The sequence below is a fragment of the Chrysochloris asiatica genome, unplaced genomic scaffold (assembly GCF_000296735.1).
Source record: "Chrysochloris asiatica unplaced genomic scaffold, ChrAsi1.0 scaffold00249, whole genome shotgun sequence".
In the NCBI taxonomy this organism is placed as follows: Eukaryota; Metazoa; Chordata; class Mammalia; order Afrosoricida; family Chrysochloridae; genus Chrysochloris; species Chrysochloris asiatica.
In genome coordinates this window covers 1,936,255-1,956,127 of record NW_006408767.1, presented here as the reverse complement: position 1 = coordinate 1,956,127, position 19,873 = coordinate 1,936,255, and the positions used below count along the sequence as shown (strand labels likewise).

The 19,873-nt window shown below is 36.7% G+C and overlaps 1 protein-coding gene across 1 annotated transcript in view; it reads right to left on the bottom strand.

The window, feature by feature from the left end:
* Positions 1–19,873, bottom strand: part of KMT2C (lysine (K)-specific methyltransferase 2C) — a 364,954-nt gene that overhangs the window by 266,608 nt on the left and 78,473 nt on the right. The window contains exon 2 of the mRNA XM_006873669.1: positions 8,876–9,011. Coding sequence (XP_006873731.1) covers positions 8,876–9,011 — 136 coding nt within the window. The remainder of the gene's footprint in view (positions 1–8,875; positions 9,012–19,873) is intronic.

Here is a 19,873-nt window from a genome sequence, read left to right as displayed (position 1 = left end):
AATGATGAAAACAACGGACAACTGGGAGAAGTACAAGAGTTAAAAGAAAAAAAAATCTATATAGTATAAAAATACAGTTTTGCAATAACTGCGGTAATAACAATCTACAAATGAATATAAATAAGGGAAACTGTATACGGGAATATGGGGTATAAATGGGAACACTGCACTACCTGCTCAACTCTTCTATAATCCAAAAACTATTCTTGTAAAGTCTATTAATTGTACAGAGCAGGGAAAAAAAAAAAAACCTTAAAAAGTTAATGAACAAAAATATGTATGTTTTAGAATATACACTTAATTTTAAACTTTTCTTTTTGTTGTTGTTAGTACCATCGAGCCAGCTCCAACTCATAGAGACCACGTATAAGGTGTCCAAGCAGCAGCTGGGGGAGTTGAACTGATGACCTTGTTTAGCAGCCCAGTTCTATTGCTACAGCACCACACAAGGGCTCCTTTAGAAGATTCAGAAATAATAAAATTAAAAGAATCTTTTTGGATATATTTTCTCTTCACAATATATTTATTGCTGCTGTACACAAATTTTTTTTCTTGGGCATTAAAGTTTCACTATTAAATAAGTAGTGTCTGCCCTATAAACTTTTCATAATAGTTAATAATATTTTCATAGTATCATTAACAGATGTAGTTAAAGTATTCTGAGGTATTATTTTATTTTTTTCTTAACTTTCAAAGATAAGTTCCTATTTTCTCTCCCTCAACTAATTATGTTTTCCTTATGAAAGTTGCTTACATTTTCCCAATAAATTACATATTTCAATACCATGATAAATTGTGCTGCCAGTTGGTAGTGAGTCACATACCTCTACCACTGATGGATGCTATAAAGCAGGATAAGAATTTAGCTAAAAATTTTCACAAATTACTAGTGGTCTAGCATAAGACAATATGAGAATACAAAACATCTGGGATCCTCAGACATAACAGAAATTCTAATCCATTCACAGACTTCACTCTACTGACCTCACCAGGAATTTACAAAAAAGACTAGGGTCATGGTAAAGAGTTCCAGGAAAACTTCTGTCATGATTTAAGTCTGGGGAAGGTGCCAGTAGCAATTCAGTAAAGATACAAAGTCCCATTCAAACCTCTCTTGTCCAATTTTCCTTAAGGGACACAAATCTTTAGGTTCCTTGTGTTGGGACAGCAAGAACCACCAACCTGCAAAGGTAACAACCTATTGCAGATGGAGAAAAAAAAACAAAAAAACAAAAACAGAAGAAAAAGAAGCAAAAACCTTTAATCCTGAAAGAAGAACAAGAGCAAAGCTCTTTTTTTGACAACTACAGGTATCCAGCTAGGGCTAAGGTATGTCTGACTCAATACTTTATTCTATGTACGTGAAATCTGAGCAATGAGTAAGGAAGACTACCAAAGAATCGATGTATCTGAGTTACGGTGTTGATGAAGAACACTGAATTTACCATGAACTTTCAAGAGCGAACATATCTGTCTTAGAAATGTACAAGCAGAAAGCTCCTTAGAAGTGAGGATGATGAAGCTTTGTCTCTCATATTTTCAACACGCTATTGGGAGTAACAGAGCCTAGAAAAGAACATCATGCTTGGAAAAATGGAACATGATGCTTGGAAAAGAAGACCACCAACATGATGGATTAACACAGGGGTGGTAACAATAGGTTTAAACATAATGACAAATGTAAGGATGGTACAGTGTTTTGTTCTGCTGTGCTGCTCAATGGAATCTAGCAACAACAACAGCTGGACAACTGTAGGATTATTGAGAACACCCAAGCTTAAGACCCAGTGACATAGTGTTTATCTAAGACTAAGGTTGAACCAGACAACAAGAAATGCCCTGCCAGACCCCAAGCTCAAGTAACAAATTGGGAAATGGGCAAGAAAGAAAGATACTCTCTGGAAGAACAGATACAAAAGAAAAAAAAAAATGTTGAGGGGCAGAGCAGACACTGAAACAAAACCTTCTGGTAAACCAGCCTATTTTAATTATCTAAGTGTTGCTATAAAACAAATTCTACAAGTGGATTGCTTTAGCAAACAGAAATGTATTCTCTGACACTTTGGGAGGACAGAAGTCTGAATTCAGGATGCCAGCACTAGGAAAGGCCCTGTCTATCAGCTCTGAATGAAGGTCCTTGTTTCCTTTCACCATCTGTGGGCCTGGCATCCTTGGAGATTTGCACGTGTTGTGGCATCAATCTTCCCCTGGGTCTAGAAGGTACTCCACACAGGGACCCTGGTCCAAAGGATGCACTCTGCTCTCAGCATCTTTCTTGGTGGCATAGAGGTCTTAGGCTTCTTGGCATGTTTTTCTCTCCTTTTATCTCTTGTAGGGAAATACAGACCATGATGCAGGGAAACTCCTGTTACATTGGATTAAGGCTGTGATCCAAGTGACATTACCCTAATCCCAACTGAACAGCAGATGACATTATGTTGTTGCTATTATTGTTGTTAGGTGCCATCAAGTCAGTACCAACTCAAAGCGGCCCTATGCACAACAGAATGAAATACTGCCCAGTCCTGGACCAACTTCACAATTGTTGCCACGCTTGAGCCCATTGATGCAGCCAATTGCAAATCCATCTTGCTAAGGGTCTTCCTCTTTTTTTTTTTTGACCCTCCACCTTACCAAACATCATATCCGTCTCAAGTGACTGGTCCCTCCTGACATTATGAGAGATGACATATGAGAGATGAAGTTTGGCCATCCTGGCCTCCAAGGAGCACTCTGGCTGCACTTCTTCTAGAGATGATAATATCACTGCATAGCATACAAACCACTGAGAATCATGACTCAGCCAAGATGGCACATATTTTAGGGGGCACAAATTTATGACACACGTCAATTCTAAACACAAGAAGCATTCTAAGATTATAATGCACTGAGGACAACCAAATCAAAAACAAAACCTAAATACAGTTCAACTTCTGACTAGTTTGACTCAATCCAATATACAAAAAGCCTAGAAAAAGATAAGGCATGTCTATTTCTAGGTTTAAAAACATCTACTTACCCCACTAAGTACTACTCTACATAAGATTTTGGTTTTCAATTAAAAGTTATGGCACATACAAAATTATTGAAAAATTGCCAAATATTTGGAAATTCTGTAAAACAATGTAAAAGCCTGAGAAAGCTGAAACCTGTGTAAGGCAAAAACCTGTCAGAGAAATAAAATATTTTTCCACCACAGAAAGGAGCTCTGGTAGCGTAGTGGCGTAGTGGTTATGAATCGGGCTGCGAACCTTAAGGTCAGCGGCCCGTAAAGATTTACACCCTCGGAAACCCTGTACAGGGTCGCTATGGGTCGGAACCGACTCGACGGCACTGAACAACAACAACAACAGAAAAGTAGTAAGACAGCTCCCTGTCAAAGACAAAAAACTAGTGAGACTCATCAAAAAACAAGACTGTCCCATCAAGCCCCAGCTCATATAGGTTTCACTGTATTGTTAACAGCCAAGGAGTCAATAAGGAAATAACAGAAAGTAGAAAATAATTAATTAAATGGATAGGAAGGAAAAATGAAACAATGGGGTTGCATTTACAAGTGCTTATGTGAAAACTTATAGCATTAAATGTTTATATTTAAAAAAGTCTCAAATCAATGGTCAATGCTTCCATGATGAGAAAACGGGGAAAGGCAAATTAAACAGAAAACAAGCAAAAGGAAGAAAATAATACATAGAATGTATCAATGGTATTGAAGCCAGAAAAGTAAAAGAAAAAGAGAAGGAAAAAATGAATGCAAATAAATAATGGTTGGGATAGGAAATCAATACAAGCAATAAAGTATCTAAGCTAGTCGGGGGTTGGGGCACGAGAAGATGATAAAATTACAAATATCCTGAAAGAAAGAGGAGAGTATCACCACACACTACAATCCTTACAGAGAATAATAATAATAATATCATAAGGAAATATTTAAATAACTTTATGCCAATAAATTCAACAAATTAGAAAAAACACACAATTTCCTTAATGATACAAACTGTCAAAGCACACTCCAGAAGGAAGAGGTAACTGGAATAGTACAATAGATATCTAGGGAATATACTGAATTTTTATGCAAAATCTGGCAATAGGAACCCTAGGATTAGCTGTATTCACTAGCAATGTATGTCAAATGCTAAATGTAGGCATTCTATACAAATTCCTCAGGAAACTAAAGAAGAAATACAAGGGGACTTCTAAAAGTTCACGGAAAAATTCCATTATCTTTCAATTTCATTTTTCCCTAAATTTTTTGAATCCTCTCATATTTTCCAATTTATTTTCAGCATTATCCTAATAAAACCATGTAAAAATACATTATAAGAATAGTAAACTAAAAATCAATATTTCTCCTGAACATAGATGCAAAAATCCTCAACAAAATATTTGCAAATCACCAACCTTCTGGTTACCAGCCCAATGCTTAACCCACTGAGCTCCTTCTTATTCAAAAGGAATAAAAATTTCTCCTACATTAACTCCTAAAAACCTGTTTTATATTTCATACTTAAGTCTATGATATAATTGAAACTGACACAAACTAAAGTTCACTTTGTTTTTAATTTGGGTATCTAATTTTCTCAGTAAAAAGACTGAAAATGATATCCTCTATGATTTGTACTATCACTTCGTCATAAACAAACTAAATTATTTATGTCAATGTTTCTGGGTTGCCTACTCCATTCCCTGAACTAATACAACACTGATTTAATAACTTTCAACAAGCTAACACAGCACTGAAGGTGTTCATTCATCTATGCCAAAAAATTTGGAAGATGGCTACCTAGACAATCAATTGGAAGAGATGCATATTTGTGCCCATTCCAGGCAGAGGTGACAAAATAGAAAGCGGAGATCATCAAACAATACCATAATATCACATGCAAGTAAAATTTTCCTGAAGATAATTCAAACACAATTGCAACAGTCCATCAACAGGAACTGTTAGAAACACAAGATGGATTCAGAAAAGTATGTGAAACTAAAGATATCACTGTTGACTTCAATGGATCTTGGCTGAAAGCAGAGAATACCAGACAGATGTTTATTTGTATTTTCTTCACTGTGCAAAGGCTTTCAGCTGTGTGGATCATGACAAGCTATGGACAACACTGCAAAAAATGGGTTTCCAGGACACTTGATTTTGCTCATGAGGAAATTGCACAGACCAAGAGGCAGAAAAGGAGGAAACTGAATGGTTTAAAATCTAGAAAGGTGAGCACCACAATTGTAGTCACAGTACTTACTGAATCTGTACACTGGGCAAATAATTTGGGAAGATGAATTATAAGAAGAGGAACATGGTTATCAGGATTGGAGGAAGACTCATTAACTTGCGATATGCAGATGATACAACTTTGCTTGCTGAAAGTGAAAAGGACTTAAAATTCTTACTGATTAGGATCAATGTCTACAGCCTTCAGTATGGATTGCAGTTCAAAGAAAACAAAAATCCCCACAACTGGACTAATAAATGACATCATGATAAATGGAGAACAGAATGAAGTTGTCAAAGACTTCATTTTGCTTGGATCCTCAATCAATACCCATGGAAGCAGCAGTCAAGAAATCAAGCAACATATTTGCGTTAAGCACATCTGCTGCACAAGATCTCTTTAAAGTGTTCAAGAGCAATGGTATCAGTTTGAGGCCTAAGGTACACCTGATCCAAGCCATGATATTTTCAACAGCCTCAAATGCATGTGAAAGTTGAACAATGAAAAAGGAAGACCATAAAAGAATTGATGCATTTCAGTTATATTGGTGTTACAGAAGAATATTGAAAGTACCATGAGCTACTTGAAAGACAAACAAATCTGTGTGAGAAGCAGTACAGCCACAATGTTTCTAAGAATCAAGGATGGCTAGAGTTTGTCTTTCATACTTGGGACATATTATCAGGTGGGACCAGTCCCTTAGAGAAGGGTATCATGCTTGGTAAAGTGGAGGGTCAGAGAAAAGGAGGGAGATTCCCAATGAAGTGGACTGGCATAGTGGCTCAAGTGTAACAAAAATGATGAGGATGGCACAGAACCAAACAGTGTTTCATTTTGCTGTGCTATGGGGCGCTATGAGTCAGGAGCAACTCGATGAATAACAATAATATCTGATAAAACTACTCTCCCTCTTTTTCCTTATGAGTATCTTGACTTATACTGTCTGGGGTTTATTTGTATATTAAAATTTAAAATGTTAAACTAGCTTGTCAAGTTTAAGAATAACTAGAAATTTTTAGTAAGATTTTATTACACCTATAAAGTCCTACTGTGGTGCTATATGATAATCACTGGACTGCTAACCACAAAGCTGGTGATTCAAGCCTACCTACCACTCCTCAGATATGATATACAGGATCACCATGAGTCAGAATCAACCCGGCAGCACTTAGCAACAACATCATAGATCAAATGGGAAATAATATCTTTAAACTACAGTCTCCCAAACAAGAAGATTGTTGGCATATTTTAAAATCTGCCACAGTTTTATAATTTTTTCCATAGAGGAGTGACTTATGCTTTTGTACATTTGCCTAGTGATGTTTAATATTTAAAACTATTAGAAAATAATCTTCTAATAAATATTGTCTATATAGATTTCTGAAGTACAGAAATACAAGTTAGTTTTGTGTTTTGATTTCATACCTAGCAATTATCTATATATTCTTTAGGCAATTTATGCACTGAATCATTAAAATTCAGTAAAACCAACCAAATGATTATACTTAAAGAAAACTGGTATACAGGGAGAATAATAAAGGTGAAAAAGTGGACCTAAACAAAAAGCCAGGTCTTTACTAATAACATATGCGTATCTGGCAAAGTATACAATATCTCTTTCCTGCCTAATGAAGATTATGGTATGATGATTAATGGTATACTGCTTTTGTTGTTAAATGCCATCAAGTCAGTTCCAAACTCATATCGACCTTACTATGTACAACAGAAAAAAACACTGCCCAGTTCTGCACCATCCTCACAATCATTATTAAGCTTGAGCCCACTGGTGATGCCACTGTGACAATCATCTCGTTGGGGGTTTTCCTCTTTTTTGCCGACCCTCCACTTTACCTAACGTGATTATTTATCCATCTTCTCCAGGGACTGGTACACTCCAGAATAAATAAGCAACAGCATTAATCATTAATCCATCTCAAATTTATTTTTCGGTATCATATGAAAATCAATATAACTACTTTTTAAATGGATAGTCAACTCAACATCATTTACTAAAAGATTTACCAGTCATTATTGAACGGCCTATTACTCTCTACTAGTTTGGAAAGTGATATTTTCATAACTTAAATTTTCACAGACTCATATATAACTTTAAACTTTCATTCTTTCAACAAGTATTTGATGAGAACTAATTAAATGCTAGGTACTGTACAAAGGTAAGGAAGTCAGGCATAATTAGTCCTTAAGATCTGTAGATGAATCAAGCAAAAGGCTACAAAGGGTCCCAGAAGTAGAATTAAAAGGATATATACAGAATGCTCTCAGAAGGCTATCAGATTTCTACAATAAATTAGAAAAGATGCAACATCCTGTACTTCTTAATTTAAAGATGTATTTGTCATCTCTAAGTTCCATTAAGAATAAAATTAAAGAAAAAACATTAAAGACAAGCCCAGGCTAGTATTAATAAAACAACAAGTAGCAGTGAAATTTTAAATTAATTCTAATTCTGAATTTCTAATTCTAGAGTGGTTTTTGACAATGTTGAGACTGGCATGTCTAATATGATTCCAAATGGATAAGTCAAGCAGATAAATGGGTATGAAAGTCTGGAATTCATGGAAAGGTGAGACCTAGAAAGATTAATGTGGGTTTCTGAGCACACAGACTTGATATCTAAAGACGGCCCTCAGGACTCCAACTTAATAAAAGTACAGTCTAGCAGAAGCCTGTTAAAGACACAAGGAGTGTGAGGTATGCCCTCCTCTCCCCCTCCCACCCAAAAAAAATCAAAGCAAGTATTTCAAGAAGATGGATAAAACAACTGATGATTTCATAGTTTTATTCATATATTTCAGATAAAGATTTAAAAACCAGGACACGTTTTGTAGCAAGGAGGGGAGTGATTAACTTTTCAGTCTAGGAGCGGAGGTCCCTGGGACCATCAATGGAGAAGAGCGGAGAGCGGGGCCCTACCCAGAGAAGCAGTGATGCCTAAGATGGAGGCAGAGGATGATGTGGAGAGATGGAGCAGCTGGGGACTTTGGACACAGAGAGGGAGAGGGGCTGTGTGCTAACGATTGGGGAGCAGGCTTGTGGTGTATACCCTCTGGTTGGTTGGCGATGCATGGAGAGGACTGTAACCAGAGCAGTGAAACGATATACGATAGGATGAATGTAAAACTAATGTTCTCCCATGTAAACTATAATTCACAAGAAAAAATATTAAAAAACCCCAAGACATCAAAGTTGAATTATACTTGTTAATGTAAAAAAAAAAAAAAAAAAGGATCCTCACACTGAAAGCTCAAAGTGATTTCTTTTGCTAGGAATAGAGCACTTGTATTATAGTCCAAGTGAACAAGAGTATGACCCTAAACTATTGCACTCAAATGCAAGGTTGGTTTGAACCACAACGCTGGCAGTTCAAACTTACCAGCCACTCCTCAAAAAACCCTACACAGGGTCTCTATGAGTCACTAATGATTCAACAGCAATTAACAACAACAAAAAGCTTATGCACACAGATACACTCTACTTCATTGAAACAGAGAACTATTATCCTAAACTTAAAACTGAAAAATAATAAAAACTTCATTCAGATCTCCATCTTAAACTTGTGTTCCCAAATTTTCTCCATACCCAACTCACTGTCATTTTTCCTACGACTAACATCCAATCTACTACAGTCATGCTCTAACCTGAGTTTGGCTTCCACACCAACAGAGACCATGGAGCTTGCAAACTCTTCAGATACAGAACTCTGAAGAGGTAGAACTGACTGTTTGGTGTCCATTTCTGCTTCAGCATCCTCTTCGGCAGATTGCTCTTTAATTTCTGTTTAGCAGTAAACAAAAAGACATAACAAGTTATTTTGTGTACTTATCAATACATTTATCTATAAAGCATAAAACATAGTAGAAAAGAATCAAACCAATTTTTTCCTTATATGAAATATTTGTTATGTTGTGAAGTGCCATCGAGTCAATTCTGATCCATAGAGACCCTGTATAGGGTGGTTTCCTAGTAGCGGGTGGTTTTCTAGGAGCAGGTGGTGAGCTTAAACCACTGATCTTGCAGTTCAAATGACTTTGCAGTCTGATGCATTAGCACACAATTTAGGTACATACTAAATGGAATTGTTTGTATTTATTTTATGTTGAAAATATAATCAAATAAGGAAAAACAGAGCATACTTTTCCTTGTGCTCAAGCTACAAGTGACTCAGAGAAATCCGACTCATAACAGCTATGAACTTATTTTTAAGACTATAAAAATTTACCTACAGAAAAAATATAGCCTGATAACTAAGTCTCATATTTTAAGAGGTCCAGGCTGATGGAGCATCCTGCATGGTAATGTATGAACCTAGAGTCCTTTAATCGTGTTCCACTCCATCCACTACAGTGTTGTCCTTAATTGCATCCTTGAAGTTGGGTTACTATTGTTTCTAGACCAAAGGGAGAAAACAATCCAATCCAGAGCAGGCAATTTCCTTCTAAGTGATAAGGAAGTTGCAAGGTCAATGATAAGGAAGTTGCAATGCCACTTCTGCACAAATTCTATTGGTAAGAACTAGTCATGTCTGGCTGTAAGGGCACTGACAAAATCCAGCTCAGCAGCATTGTGCCCTACTGAAAACTCAAATGGCATAATAAAAGAGAACATAGAGTTTGTGCTATGCTGTGTTTTCTACAGGGTTATACGTCTTATCTTGTTGATTGTGTAATTACTCACCTATTTTGAATCTGAAAACCTTTTTTGTGATACAAATAGTATGTATTTTCTCTCAAACTGTGATGTATTTTTTTCACATTGTTCCTATATGTCATCTAAATTTTTATTTTATTTTAATGCATTCCATTCTAGGAATAGACCCCAAAGACTTCATAGCAAAACCTCAAACACATACTTATACACCAATGTTCACAGCAGCATTAATCACAAAAGGGAAAAGGTAGAAACAACCTAAATGTCCATCAACAGGTAAACAAAATGTGTGTTCTTGTTAGGTGCCATCAAGTTGGTACTGATTCATAGTGACCCTATGCACAACAGAAGGAAGCACTGCCTGATCCTGGGCCAACCTCACAATTGTGGTACAAACAAAATGTGGCACATGCATATAATGGAATGCTGTTTCATAAAGAGAATTAAAGTTCTGATACATACTACATAACATAAATGAAAACTGAAACCATTATTCTGAGTGAAGTCAGTCTGTCACAAAGAACAAATACTGTATGATTCGATTTATATGAAATATCTAAGACTGACATAGGCAAAAGTTTATTTATGGCTATTAAGCCTGGGTTGTTGTGCCATCGAGTCGATTCTGACCCATAGCGAACCTGTATAGATAGAGTTTCCAATGAGCAGCTGGGAAGCTTGAACCACCGACCATGCAGTTCAAATTACTTTGCAATCTGATGCATCAACCCACAGCGCCACACCAGGACTCCATTAAGGCTGGGTGGTGGTTGTTGTGAAGTGCTATTGAGTCGGTTCCGACCCACAGTGACCCTGTAAAGGGTTTTTAAGGAGCAGGTGCTAAGCTTGAACCACCGACCTTACAGTTCAAACGGCTTTGCAGTCTGGCGCATTAACCCACAGCGCCATGGGGAAGGGAAAATGAGAGTGATTGTTTAAAGAACTGAGTTTCTATTTAGAGTAAAGAAAACATTTAGAAATGGAGAATGGTAATGGCTATTCACCATGGTGAATACAATTAATGTTAATTAAATGAACACTCAAAATAATGACTAAAATGACAAATGTTTTGTTACATATATTTTCAACAACAAAACTTTAAAAAATGTTTGTGTTGTAATTTTTAAAAATTTGTTATAGTCCTCTTTCAAAACATATTACATATTTGTAGATTTGATTCTAGGCACGCTGTGTCAATTTGGTAGTAAGGGAAAGACAGGATACCATGGTTAATAATGATCCATAAGTACAACATTTACAGTCAACTTTTCTATTTTAATTTCAAAGGGAGAAGGAAAACATGTTACTTTAAATATAAAATATAAAAAATATCTTTTTGATATCTCATTTCATCATTTTTTTTTTGTTTTGACTAGATGTACACTGATTCATAGTTTTTCTAACTAAAAAAATAATCATTTCAAAAGTGCTCAGTTGTCAAAATACTTAGCTAAAAACTAATTTTGAATCAAGAAGACAGAAATAGGAGTTAGGTTGAAGCATATAGCTGATAGATAAAAAACCAAGTTTAGTATGATATGTCTAATATGCAGTGGGACTGGCAATAAGAGAGGAGTTAAGGCTAGAGATTATTTAAAAAATTATTAAATGCAGAAGAGATTGTTTAAGCCTGGTTAATAAATACTTTCAAGAAGAGCATACAAAGGGCATTCAGAAAGTTGTGCCAACTTTTAGGGGTCTAAAAGAGCAAACCATTAAGAAACTCATGAGATACATAAGGGTGGTGGCAGTTAAGTGTTACCAACTTGGTTCTGACCAAGATGAGTTATAGAATGACATCAAGGACATCATACATGAAGAAAGCAAAAGGTCATTAAAAAGAGAGGAGGAAATAAAGACCAAAACATGTATTAGAAGAGCCCCTGAAACTTACTGCTGAACACAGAGTAGGCAAAGCATATGGAAGAAATAATGAAAGTGCTGAACGGGTCATTTCAAAGGGCAGCTTGAGAAGACAAAGTAAAGTATTGCAATGAAATGTGCAAAGATATGAAGTTAGAAAACCAAAAGGTAAGAGTATGTTCAGCATTTCTTAAGCTAAAAGAACTGGGGTTTTAAAAAAATCAACAAGTCATGAGTTGCAATACTGAAATGTTTGGATTTCTGGTGTGGCATTATGTTGTTGTTGTTGTTATATGCCGTCGAGTCGGTTCCAACTCATAGCGACCCTGTACAGGGTTTCCGAGGCTGTAAATCTTTACGGGAGCAGAAAACCTCATCTTTCTCCTGCAGAGCAGCTGGTAGTTTTGAACTGCTGACCCTGAGAGTAGCAGCCCGATTCGTAACCACTATGCTAGAGTATGATCAAAAACTGATTATGAATGAAGTAAAGTCCAAGCTGCATTGAAGGCACTGGCAAAAAAACAGGGCTCCTCATATTGATGTGATACCTCTTGCTGTTGTTGTTAAGGGCCATCAAGTTGATTACAACCCGTAGCAACTCTGTATAGGGTTTCCAAGGAGCAACTAGTGAGCTTGAACTACCAACCTTGAAGTTCAAATGACTTTTCAGTCTGACTCATTAACCCACAGCACCACACCAGGACTCTGTGATACCTCTTGAGATGTTTCAATAATTGGATGCAATGTTGGACGTATTAACATATACACCAAGATATATGGAAAACAATTCCTTGGTTAAGTAATTGGAAGAGATCTCTATTTGCTTTCAAAAGAAAGACCCAACAAAATATTGAAAGTGAATGGTCATTAATATCATCCTGCTTCCAGACTGTAAATCTTTACAGAGCAGACAGACTACTTTTCTACCACAAGGTTAAGTTAACAGCCCAAGAGAATCTCTAAATATGAGAAACTATAAGCAATAACACAATCTTTCTTTAACTGTCCATATTTATTTACTAAAATAAGTTCAAATTTGCTATTTGTCAAACCGAAGACAGGACAACAACTAAACTAATGCTTATGTCTTTTGCTTCTCCTGTCCTAAGTTTTCACGAGACTGTCACAGTTTGGCAGCAGACTATGAAACAGACTGTTCTGACTGAAACTGAGGATGTCATGAAGAAGACTATGTACCCAATGAGAGCTGTGGGAGTTACTCCGGTGCCAGTACGTGCTTATCTCCGGCTTACTTATGTCTACTATTAAAAAGCACACTCTTGAACACCATCCTTTACTTGAACCCGAAGCAAGAAGATAGTCAGGGAACCAATATAAAATTCCAGGTTCAGCTACTCTGCCACTTTGTAGAGATTTTACCTTTCTTGGGGCTCTATTTCATTCCAAATGACTGCAGTTCAAAACTGTTAAGGATTGGAACATTTATTTTTTAGTTTTTAAAATTAAAGCTTAGTATTTCCTTCTATATAAAATCTTCAGTGTATCTATCCCTTTATTTTAAAACCTGACATAAAAATTAAGAAATTGAAACAGGTATAAAAAACTCAAAGGCAAAAAGGTGGGAAAGAGGAAAGGGAAATCTATCCATACACACAACTTGAGATAAATTTTCTAACCACTAGGTGGCAGACCTGCAGTGGCAATTGTACTAAAGAACCTAATTAAGTGCAAGGAAGCTCTTAAAAAAAACCTGTATTTAAATGCAGTGCCATGTGCCAGCTATTCTTTGAAGAATCAATGATACATTTACTGTGTATACATCTCCTTTTCAGTCCTTTTCTTATTCTCCGCCTATAAATTTTGCTTAGTCATTGTAAATGTCATAAGAAAGTTTAATAAAAATGCTATTTGCTGGACTACCAGCAAGATGGTAGCCTACGTAGGTAAGCTACTCCATAGGAGAAATTAAAGGAAATGGATATGGATGATAATCCTGGAACCCTGAACTTCAAAGAAAAGGATAAATAAATGAATCAAATACTGAATAGAAAAAGAATTAAAACAATGAACAAGGAGACAAATAGAATAGTAATTTGTCCACTGGCCTGACATAGCACGGCCATTTTGAATTTTTGCAAGCAGCATTTTGATCAGGCAACATCCTGATAATGTGTTCCATTGGACTGCACCAATGGTGTGCTACTTCTTATTCCCCTATTCTCCAATAGAGGACAATCTAGAAGTGAGGCCAGAGTGTTCCTTGGAGACCAGGATGGCCAAACTTTGTCTCTCATACTTCAGACATATTGTCAGGAGGGAGCAGTCGCTGAATAATGATATTATGTTTGGTAAGGTGGAGGGTCAGAGAAAAAGAGGAAGACCCCCAACGAGATGGATTGGCCAAGTGGTAGCATCGATGGACTCAAACATGGCAACAGTAGTGAGGTTGGCCCAGGATTGGGCAGTGTGTCATTCTGCTGTGCATAAGGTCGCTATGGGTCGGTACCGACATGATGGCACCTAACAACAACAACAACATACCACATCATCACCACTAACCCTACCACATGTATTTGGAGGCACACAATCTCCACCTTCTCAGGCCAGCACAATGCACAGTGTTCTGCACCTTGCCGCTATCTGGTAGGGTAGGAACTCCTTCCAAAACCAGGTAAACTGTCTCCAGCCACCCTCTGGGGCAGGAGGAACTCCTTCTGGGACAAGATAGGTAACTCTTAGCCATCCTCCGGGTGTAGGAACTACTTCTAGTACCTGAACCCTAAACAAGCTGCACTCTGGTCTGCCAGGAAACCCTTCTTGAACCAGGCAAAATGCTCACAGCAATCCTCTAAGGAAGAAAGAAGAAAGAACTCATACTGGGACTAGATAACCTTTCCTTCCCACCTGAATCCCCTCTAGGTCTCAATCCATACCAAGTATCCTGTTCCTCCAAGGCTCAGGTGACATGCCCCCACAGTTTTGTCCTGTTTTTTGTTTTCCCCTTATATTTCCTTTTCCTTAGTTGTTTCCCCCCCACCCCCCTTTCTGGTTACCCTTTATCCATTCTTTCTTTTACATTTATATTTTTCTTATTTTCACTTTCATGTTCTATTTTTCTTTTTTGCCTTTCATAGTTTTTAGTTTTCTCTTTTTGCTTCCTTTGTGTTTTCGTTCCTTTTTCTTATCTGCCCACTCATTTGAACATACTGAAATAAAATTGTTACTTTAAAACCTGGGGAAAGTACACCAACATACAATCACAAATTAAATACAAATACAAAAACTCTACAATGTCTCAAGAGACAAAAAACAACTTCAAGTCACACTAGGAAATGAGGCAGAAATAAGTAACCAAAAAAAAAGATGAAATGGCATTTAATATACTGATAAGGAACTCAAAAGGAAGATATTTAGGTACCATCAACACGCAAAAAAACACTTAAGGAAACTGAGACAAGACTAAAGAAAACACAAGCAAAACTCATAAGAATTAAGGGGAAAAAATACAGGAACAAGCTAAATAAATATGAAAAATTAGAAATCACACATAAACAGCAACTAGAACTCCATTAGAATACTAAGTACATAACACATTAAAAGGGCAAAGGAGCAGACTTGAATCAGTGGAAGATAAAATTAGTGAAATTTAAGACAAAACTCTCAATACAAGTTTATTATAGGAATAATCAGAAAATAAGAACAAAAGAAAAACAACAAACAAAAACCCCCCAGAAAGGCCAAGAAGTGGTAGCGTAGTGGTTACGAACTGGGCTGCAAACCTCAAGGTCAAAAACTACCAGCTGTTCCACGGGAGAAAGACGAGGCTTTCTGCTCCCATAAAGATCTACAGACTCGGAAACCCTGTACAGCGTCACTATGAGTTGGAACCGACTCCATGGCACATAACCGAAAAACCAAGAATTATGTGGGACAACACCAAGAGAAATAACTTATGTGTGATTGAAATTCCAGAACAGAAGGAGATTTTTTTTTTAAAAGGCAAAGAGAAAATTGTTAAAGATTTGCTGGAAGAAAACTTTCCTAATATCACGAAAGATGAGAAGATACATATTCCAGAACATCAATGAAGTTCAAAGAAGACTTGAGATGGAAATCACTAAGATATTATAAACTTTCCAAAACAAAGTACAAATAAAAAACCCTGACAACAATTCAGGCAAAAAGAAAAATTACCTACAAAGATTTACTAATACTACATTCTGATTTCTTGGCAGAAACCATGCAGGCAAAAAGACAGTAAATAGAAGGACATAAGTACAACCTTGAAAGCAAATAACAGTTAACCAAAAATTATACATTCAGCAAATTTGTCCCTCAATTATAATTGCAAAATTGGTACATTTCCATATTAACAGAAATTAAGGACATTTGTAAAAAACTAGATCAACCTTACAAGAAATACTAAAGGTGTCTTTCAGGCAAAGATTCAACAATAGCAATGTTAACATGCATGACAACATGCCCAAGAAACCTACCTAGAGAGAGAAGTATCCAAGGAAAAATACACCTACAAGCCTGGAAATAGGGCAAGAGGTCTGTCAATTCTCAAACAAGGGCAACTACAAAGCAAAAAGAGAAAATAAACAGCGTAGCTACAGAATTTCCACATGAAGAGAAAATCAAAATGATTTCAAAACAGAATAGATCTGTTTTAAACTTGGGAAGAAAATAAACAGAGTGGACTCAAAATAATTACTAAACTTCATTGAAACACCAACCAAAAAAATCATGAAGATTTAATAAGCACTAAAACAACGGGAGGACTCCTGTGGGATCAGCACTGAACTTTGAACCACAAAGTTGACCGTTCAAACCTACCAACTGTTCCATGAAAGCCTACACAGGGTTGGAACTGACTCGATAGCACTTAACAACAACAACACAAAACACTGCAAATGAAGGAAATGCTAACATCCATTTTTCCAAAATGGAACTTCGTAATTACAATTACATGAAGAAACCAGCAGCACCACAGGAAAAAAAAACACACAGCAAAAAGACAAGAATAAATTTGAACCCAGCATTAACTACACTAAACGTAAATGGAATAAATGCACTGGTCACGAGACAGAAAGTAGCAGAACAAATAAGAAAAACAGGACCCATCAATATTCTGCCTACAAAAGATATATCTTACCCACAAAGACAAAAACATACTAAATTCAAAGGATAAAAAAAAAATATTACAAGCAAATGTCTATCATATATAATCAGCAGTGGCAATATTAATTTCTGATTATATGAGGGGGCTCCAAAAAGTTTGAGGAAATATGGAACTGAAAAATAATGGAACTTTTTCATGAACGCTTTATTTGAGATTGAATGCTACTATACAAAGAAACCCCCAAGGAATCAGCAAGAACACTACTAGAACTAATTGAAAGATTCAGCAAAGTGGCAGGGTACATAAATCAGTCACATTTCTTTATACTGTTGTTGTTATTAAATGCTATGGAGTCAGTTCTGACCCATACCGACTCTGCGTAGGGTTTCCAAAGAGCAGCTGGTGGGTTTGAACCACCAACCTTGTGGTTCAAGTTGACTTTGTGGTTGTGTGCTTATCCTACAGTGCCACACCAGGACTCCTCTATACTGGCAAAAAGAAGTATGAAATACAAAGAGGATAAAAAATACCATTTACAACAGCCATTCAAAAGATACAATGGCTTTAGAAGTGGAATACAAATCTAACCATAGATACAAAAGACCCATACAAAGAAAACTACAGAACACTACTACAAGAAAAGATCTACACAAAAGGAAGTGTATACCATGCTCATAAGATAAGAACACTTAACACTGTGAAAATGTCAATGCTATCCGTAACGATCTACAGATATAATGAGCACCTGATCCAGATCCAAAAGTCACTTTTAAAAGTGATGGAAAAATTAATCACCAACTTTGTGTGCTAAAAAAAAAAGAGAGAGAGAGAGACCCCAGATAAGTAAAGTACTAATAAACAAGAGACCTCATACTTCCCTATTTCAAAACCTTCTTCTCACAGTAGTCAAAGTAGCTTGGTAATGGTACAACAGAAACTTAGGTCAATGGAATAGAAATGAAAAGCCAGAAAAGTAAATCCATCCGCCTTTGGGCAGGTGATTTTTGGCAAAGAACAGAAACATACTTAACAGGGTAGAGTCAGTCTCTTGAACAAATCGTGCTGAGAAAAAAAGAGCCAGGACCTGTATCTCACACTACAACAAAAATGAACTTATGGTGGATCAAAGACCTTAATGTAAATCAGCAACTACAAAGATCACTCATGGGAAAAAAAAAAACCCAAAAAAAACCAGGAACAAACTAAAAGGTCCTAATATATGGCATAAATATATTATCAAACATAACTGAAAACACACAAACTGCAGAAGACAAACTAGATGACTAAGACAACTTAAATTAGACATTAAAAGCATCAAAGTATTCGACCAAACGAGTGAAAAGAAAACCCACAGACTTTGGGAAAAAAATGTTTGACAATGACATACTGGACAAGGCACTTATCTCTAAAATTTGTTGAAAACTTCAACATTTCAACAAAAAAAGAAAGACAATCCAATTAAGTAATGGGCAGAGAACATGAACAGACACTTCAACAAAGCCAACATTCAGGAGGCCAATAAACACATTAAGAAATGCTCTTGATCTTTAGCCACTGTTGTTGTGCTGTTAAGTGCCATCGAGTCGGTTCCGACCCATTGTGACCCTGTACAGGGTTTCCAAGAAGCAACTGGTGAACTTGAAACAGCAACCCTGCATTTCAAATAGCATTGCAGTCTGGCACATTAACCCACAGCACCATTCATTAGCCACTAGAGAGAAACAAATCAAAACATATCATTTCATTCTAGCATTAACAGCAAAGTTTAAAAAAACAAGAAAAAGGAATTGCTGATGAAGGTGTGCAGAGACAGAAACCCCCCTATGTTACTGGTGGGATTTTAAAATGGTACAACCACTGTAGAAAACAGTATGACACATCCTTAAAGAATAGATACATGCACACCGATGTTCACTCCAGCATTGTTCATAATAGTAAAAAGATGGAAAACACTTAAATGCCATTAATTACAGAAAGGATAAACTGCACACAATGAAATGGAAACGGGAACCAGAGGGGAGAAAGGGGACAATGATATTGCACTGTGGGAATTGTAATGAATTACATTAAATAAAATGCACATACACTAACAAAAACCTGATATGCTCTATAATCTCACTCAATTCACACTGAAAGTTTTAAAGAGGAGAAAAAAACCCAGCAACAAATAAATCAAAGGCGATTTACTGGGTCAGTTAAAAAGAAAGACTTGAAATCAAACACTCCAGAATTTGCATCCTAGTTCAGCTGCCAGTTAGTACTGTGAACTTGACAAGTTATTTAACCTCATCTAAACTGCAGTCTGGTAGCATAGTGGTTAAGGAGCTCTGGTAGCATAGTGGCTACGAATCGGGCTGCGAACCTTAAGGTCAGCGGTTCAAAACTACCAGCTGCTCCATGGGAGAAAGATGAGGCTTTCTACTCCCGTAAAGATTTACACCCTCGGAAACCCTGTACAGGGTTGCTATGGGTCGGAACTGACTCGACAGCACTTCACAACACAACAACAAAAAGCATAGTGGTTAAGAATCGGGCTACAAACCTCAGGGACAGCAGCTCGAAACTACCTGCTGTTCCGCGGGAGAAAGATGAGGCTTTCTGCTCATGTAAAGATTTACAGCCTCGGAAACCCGGTACAGGGTCACTGTGAGTCGGAACCAACTCAACAGCACATAACAATAAAAGAAACAACAAATTTCAATTTGATCATAATTTAAAAGGTAAAATAATATGTTTAAAACATTTAGCTCAATTCCTTAATGATAAGTGTTTTCACTTTGACTATCTATATTCAAAGACTGTATTTAATCTATTTACCTTTTTTGCAGATATTACCCACTAGATAACCGACTACAGATGTCAGATCACAATTTCTACTGAAGGAAGTAATGTGGAAAACTTAAGAACATTTAATTTGCACCTGTTGTTGTTGTTGTCAGGTGCCATCGAGTCGGAACCGACTCATAGCAACCTCATGCACAGCAGAACAAAACAATGTCTGATCCTGGGCCAACCCCACCACCGCTGCCACACTTGACGC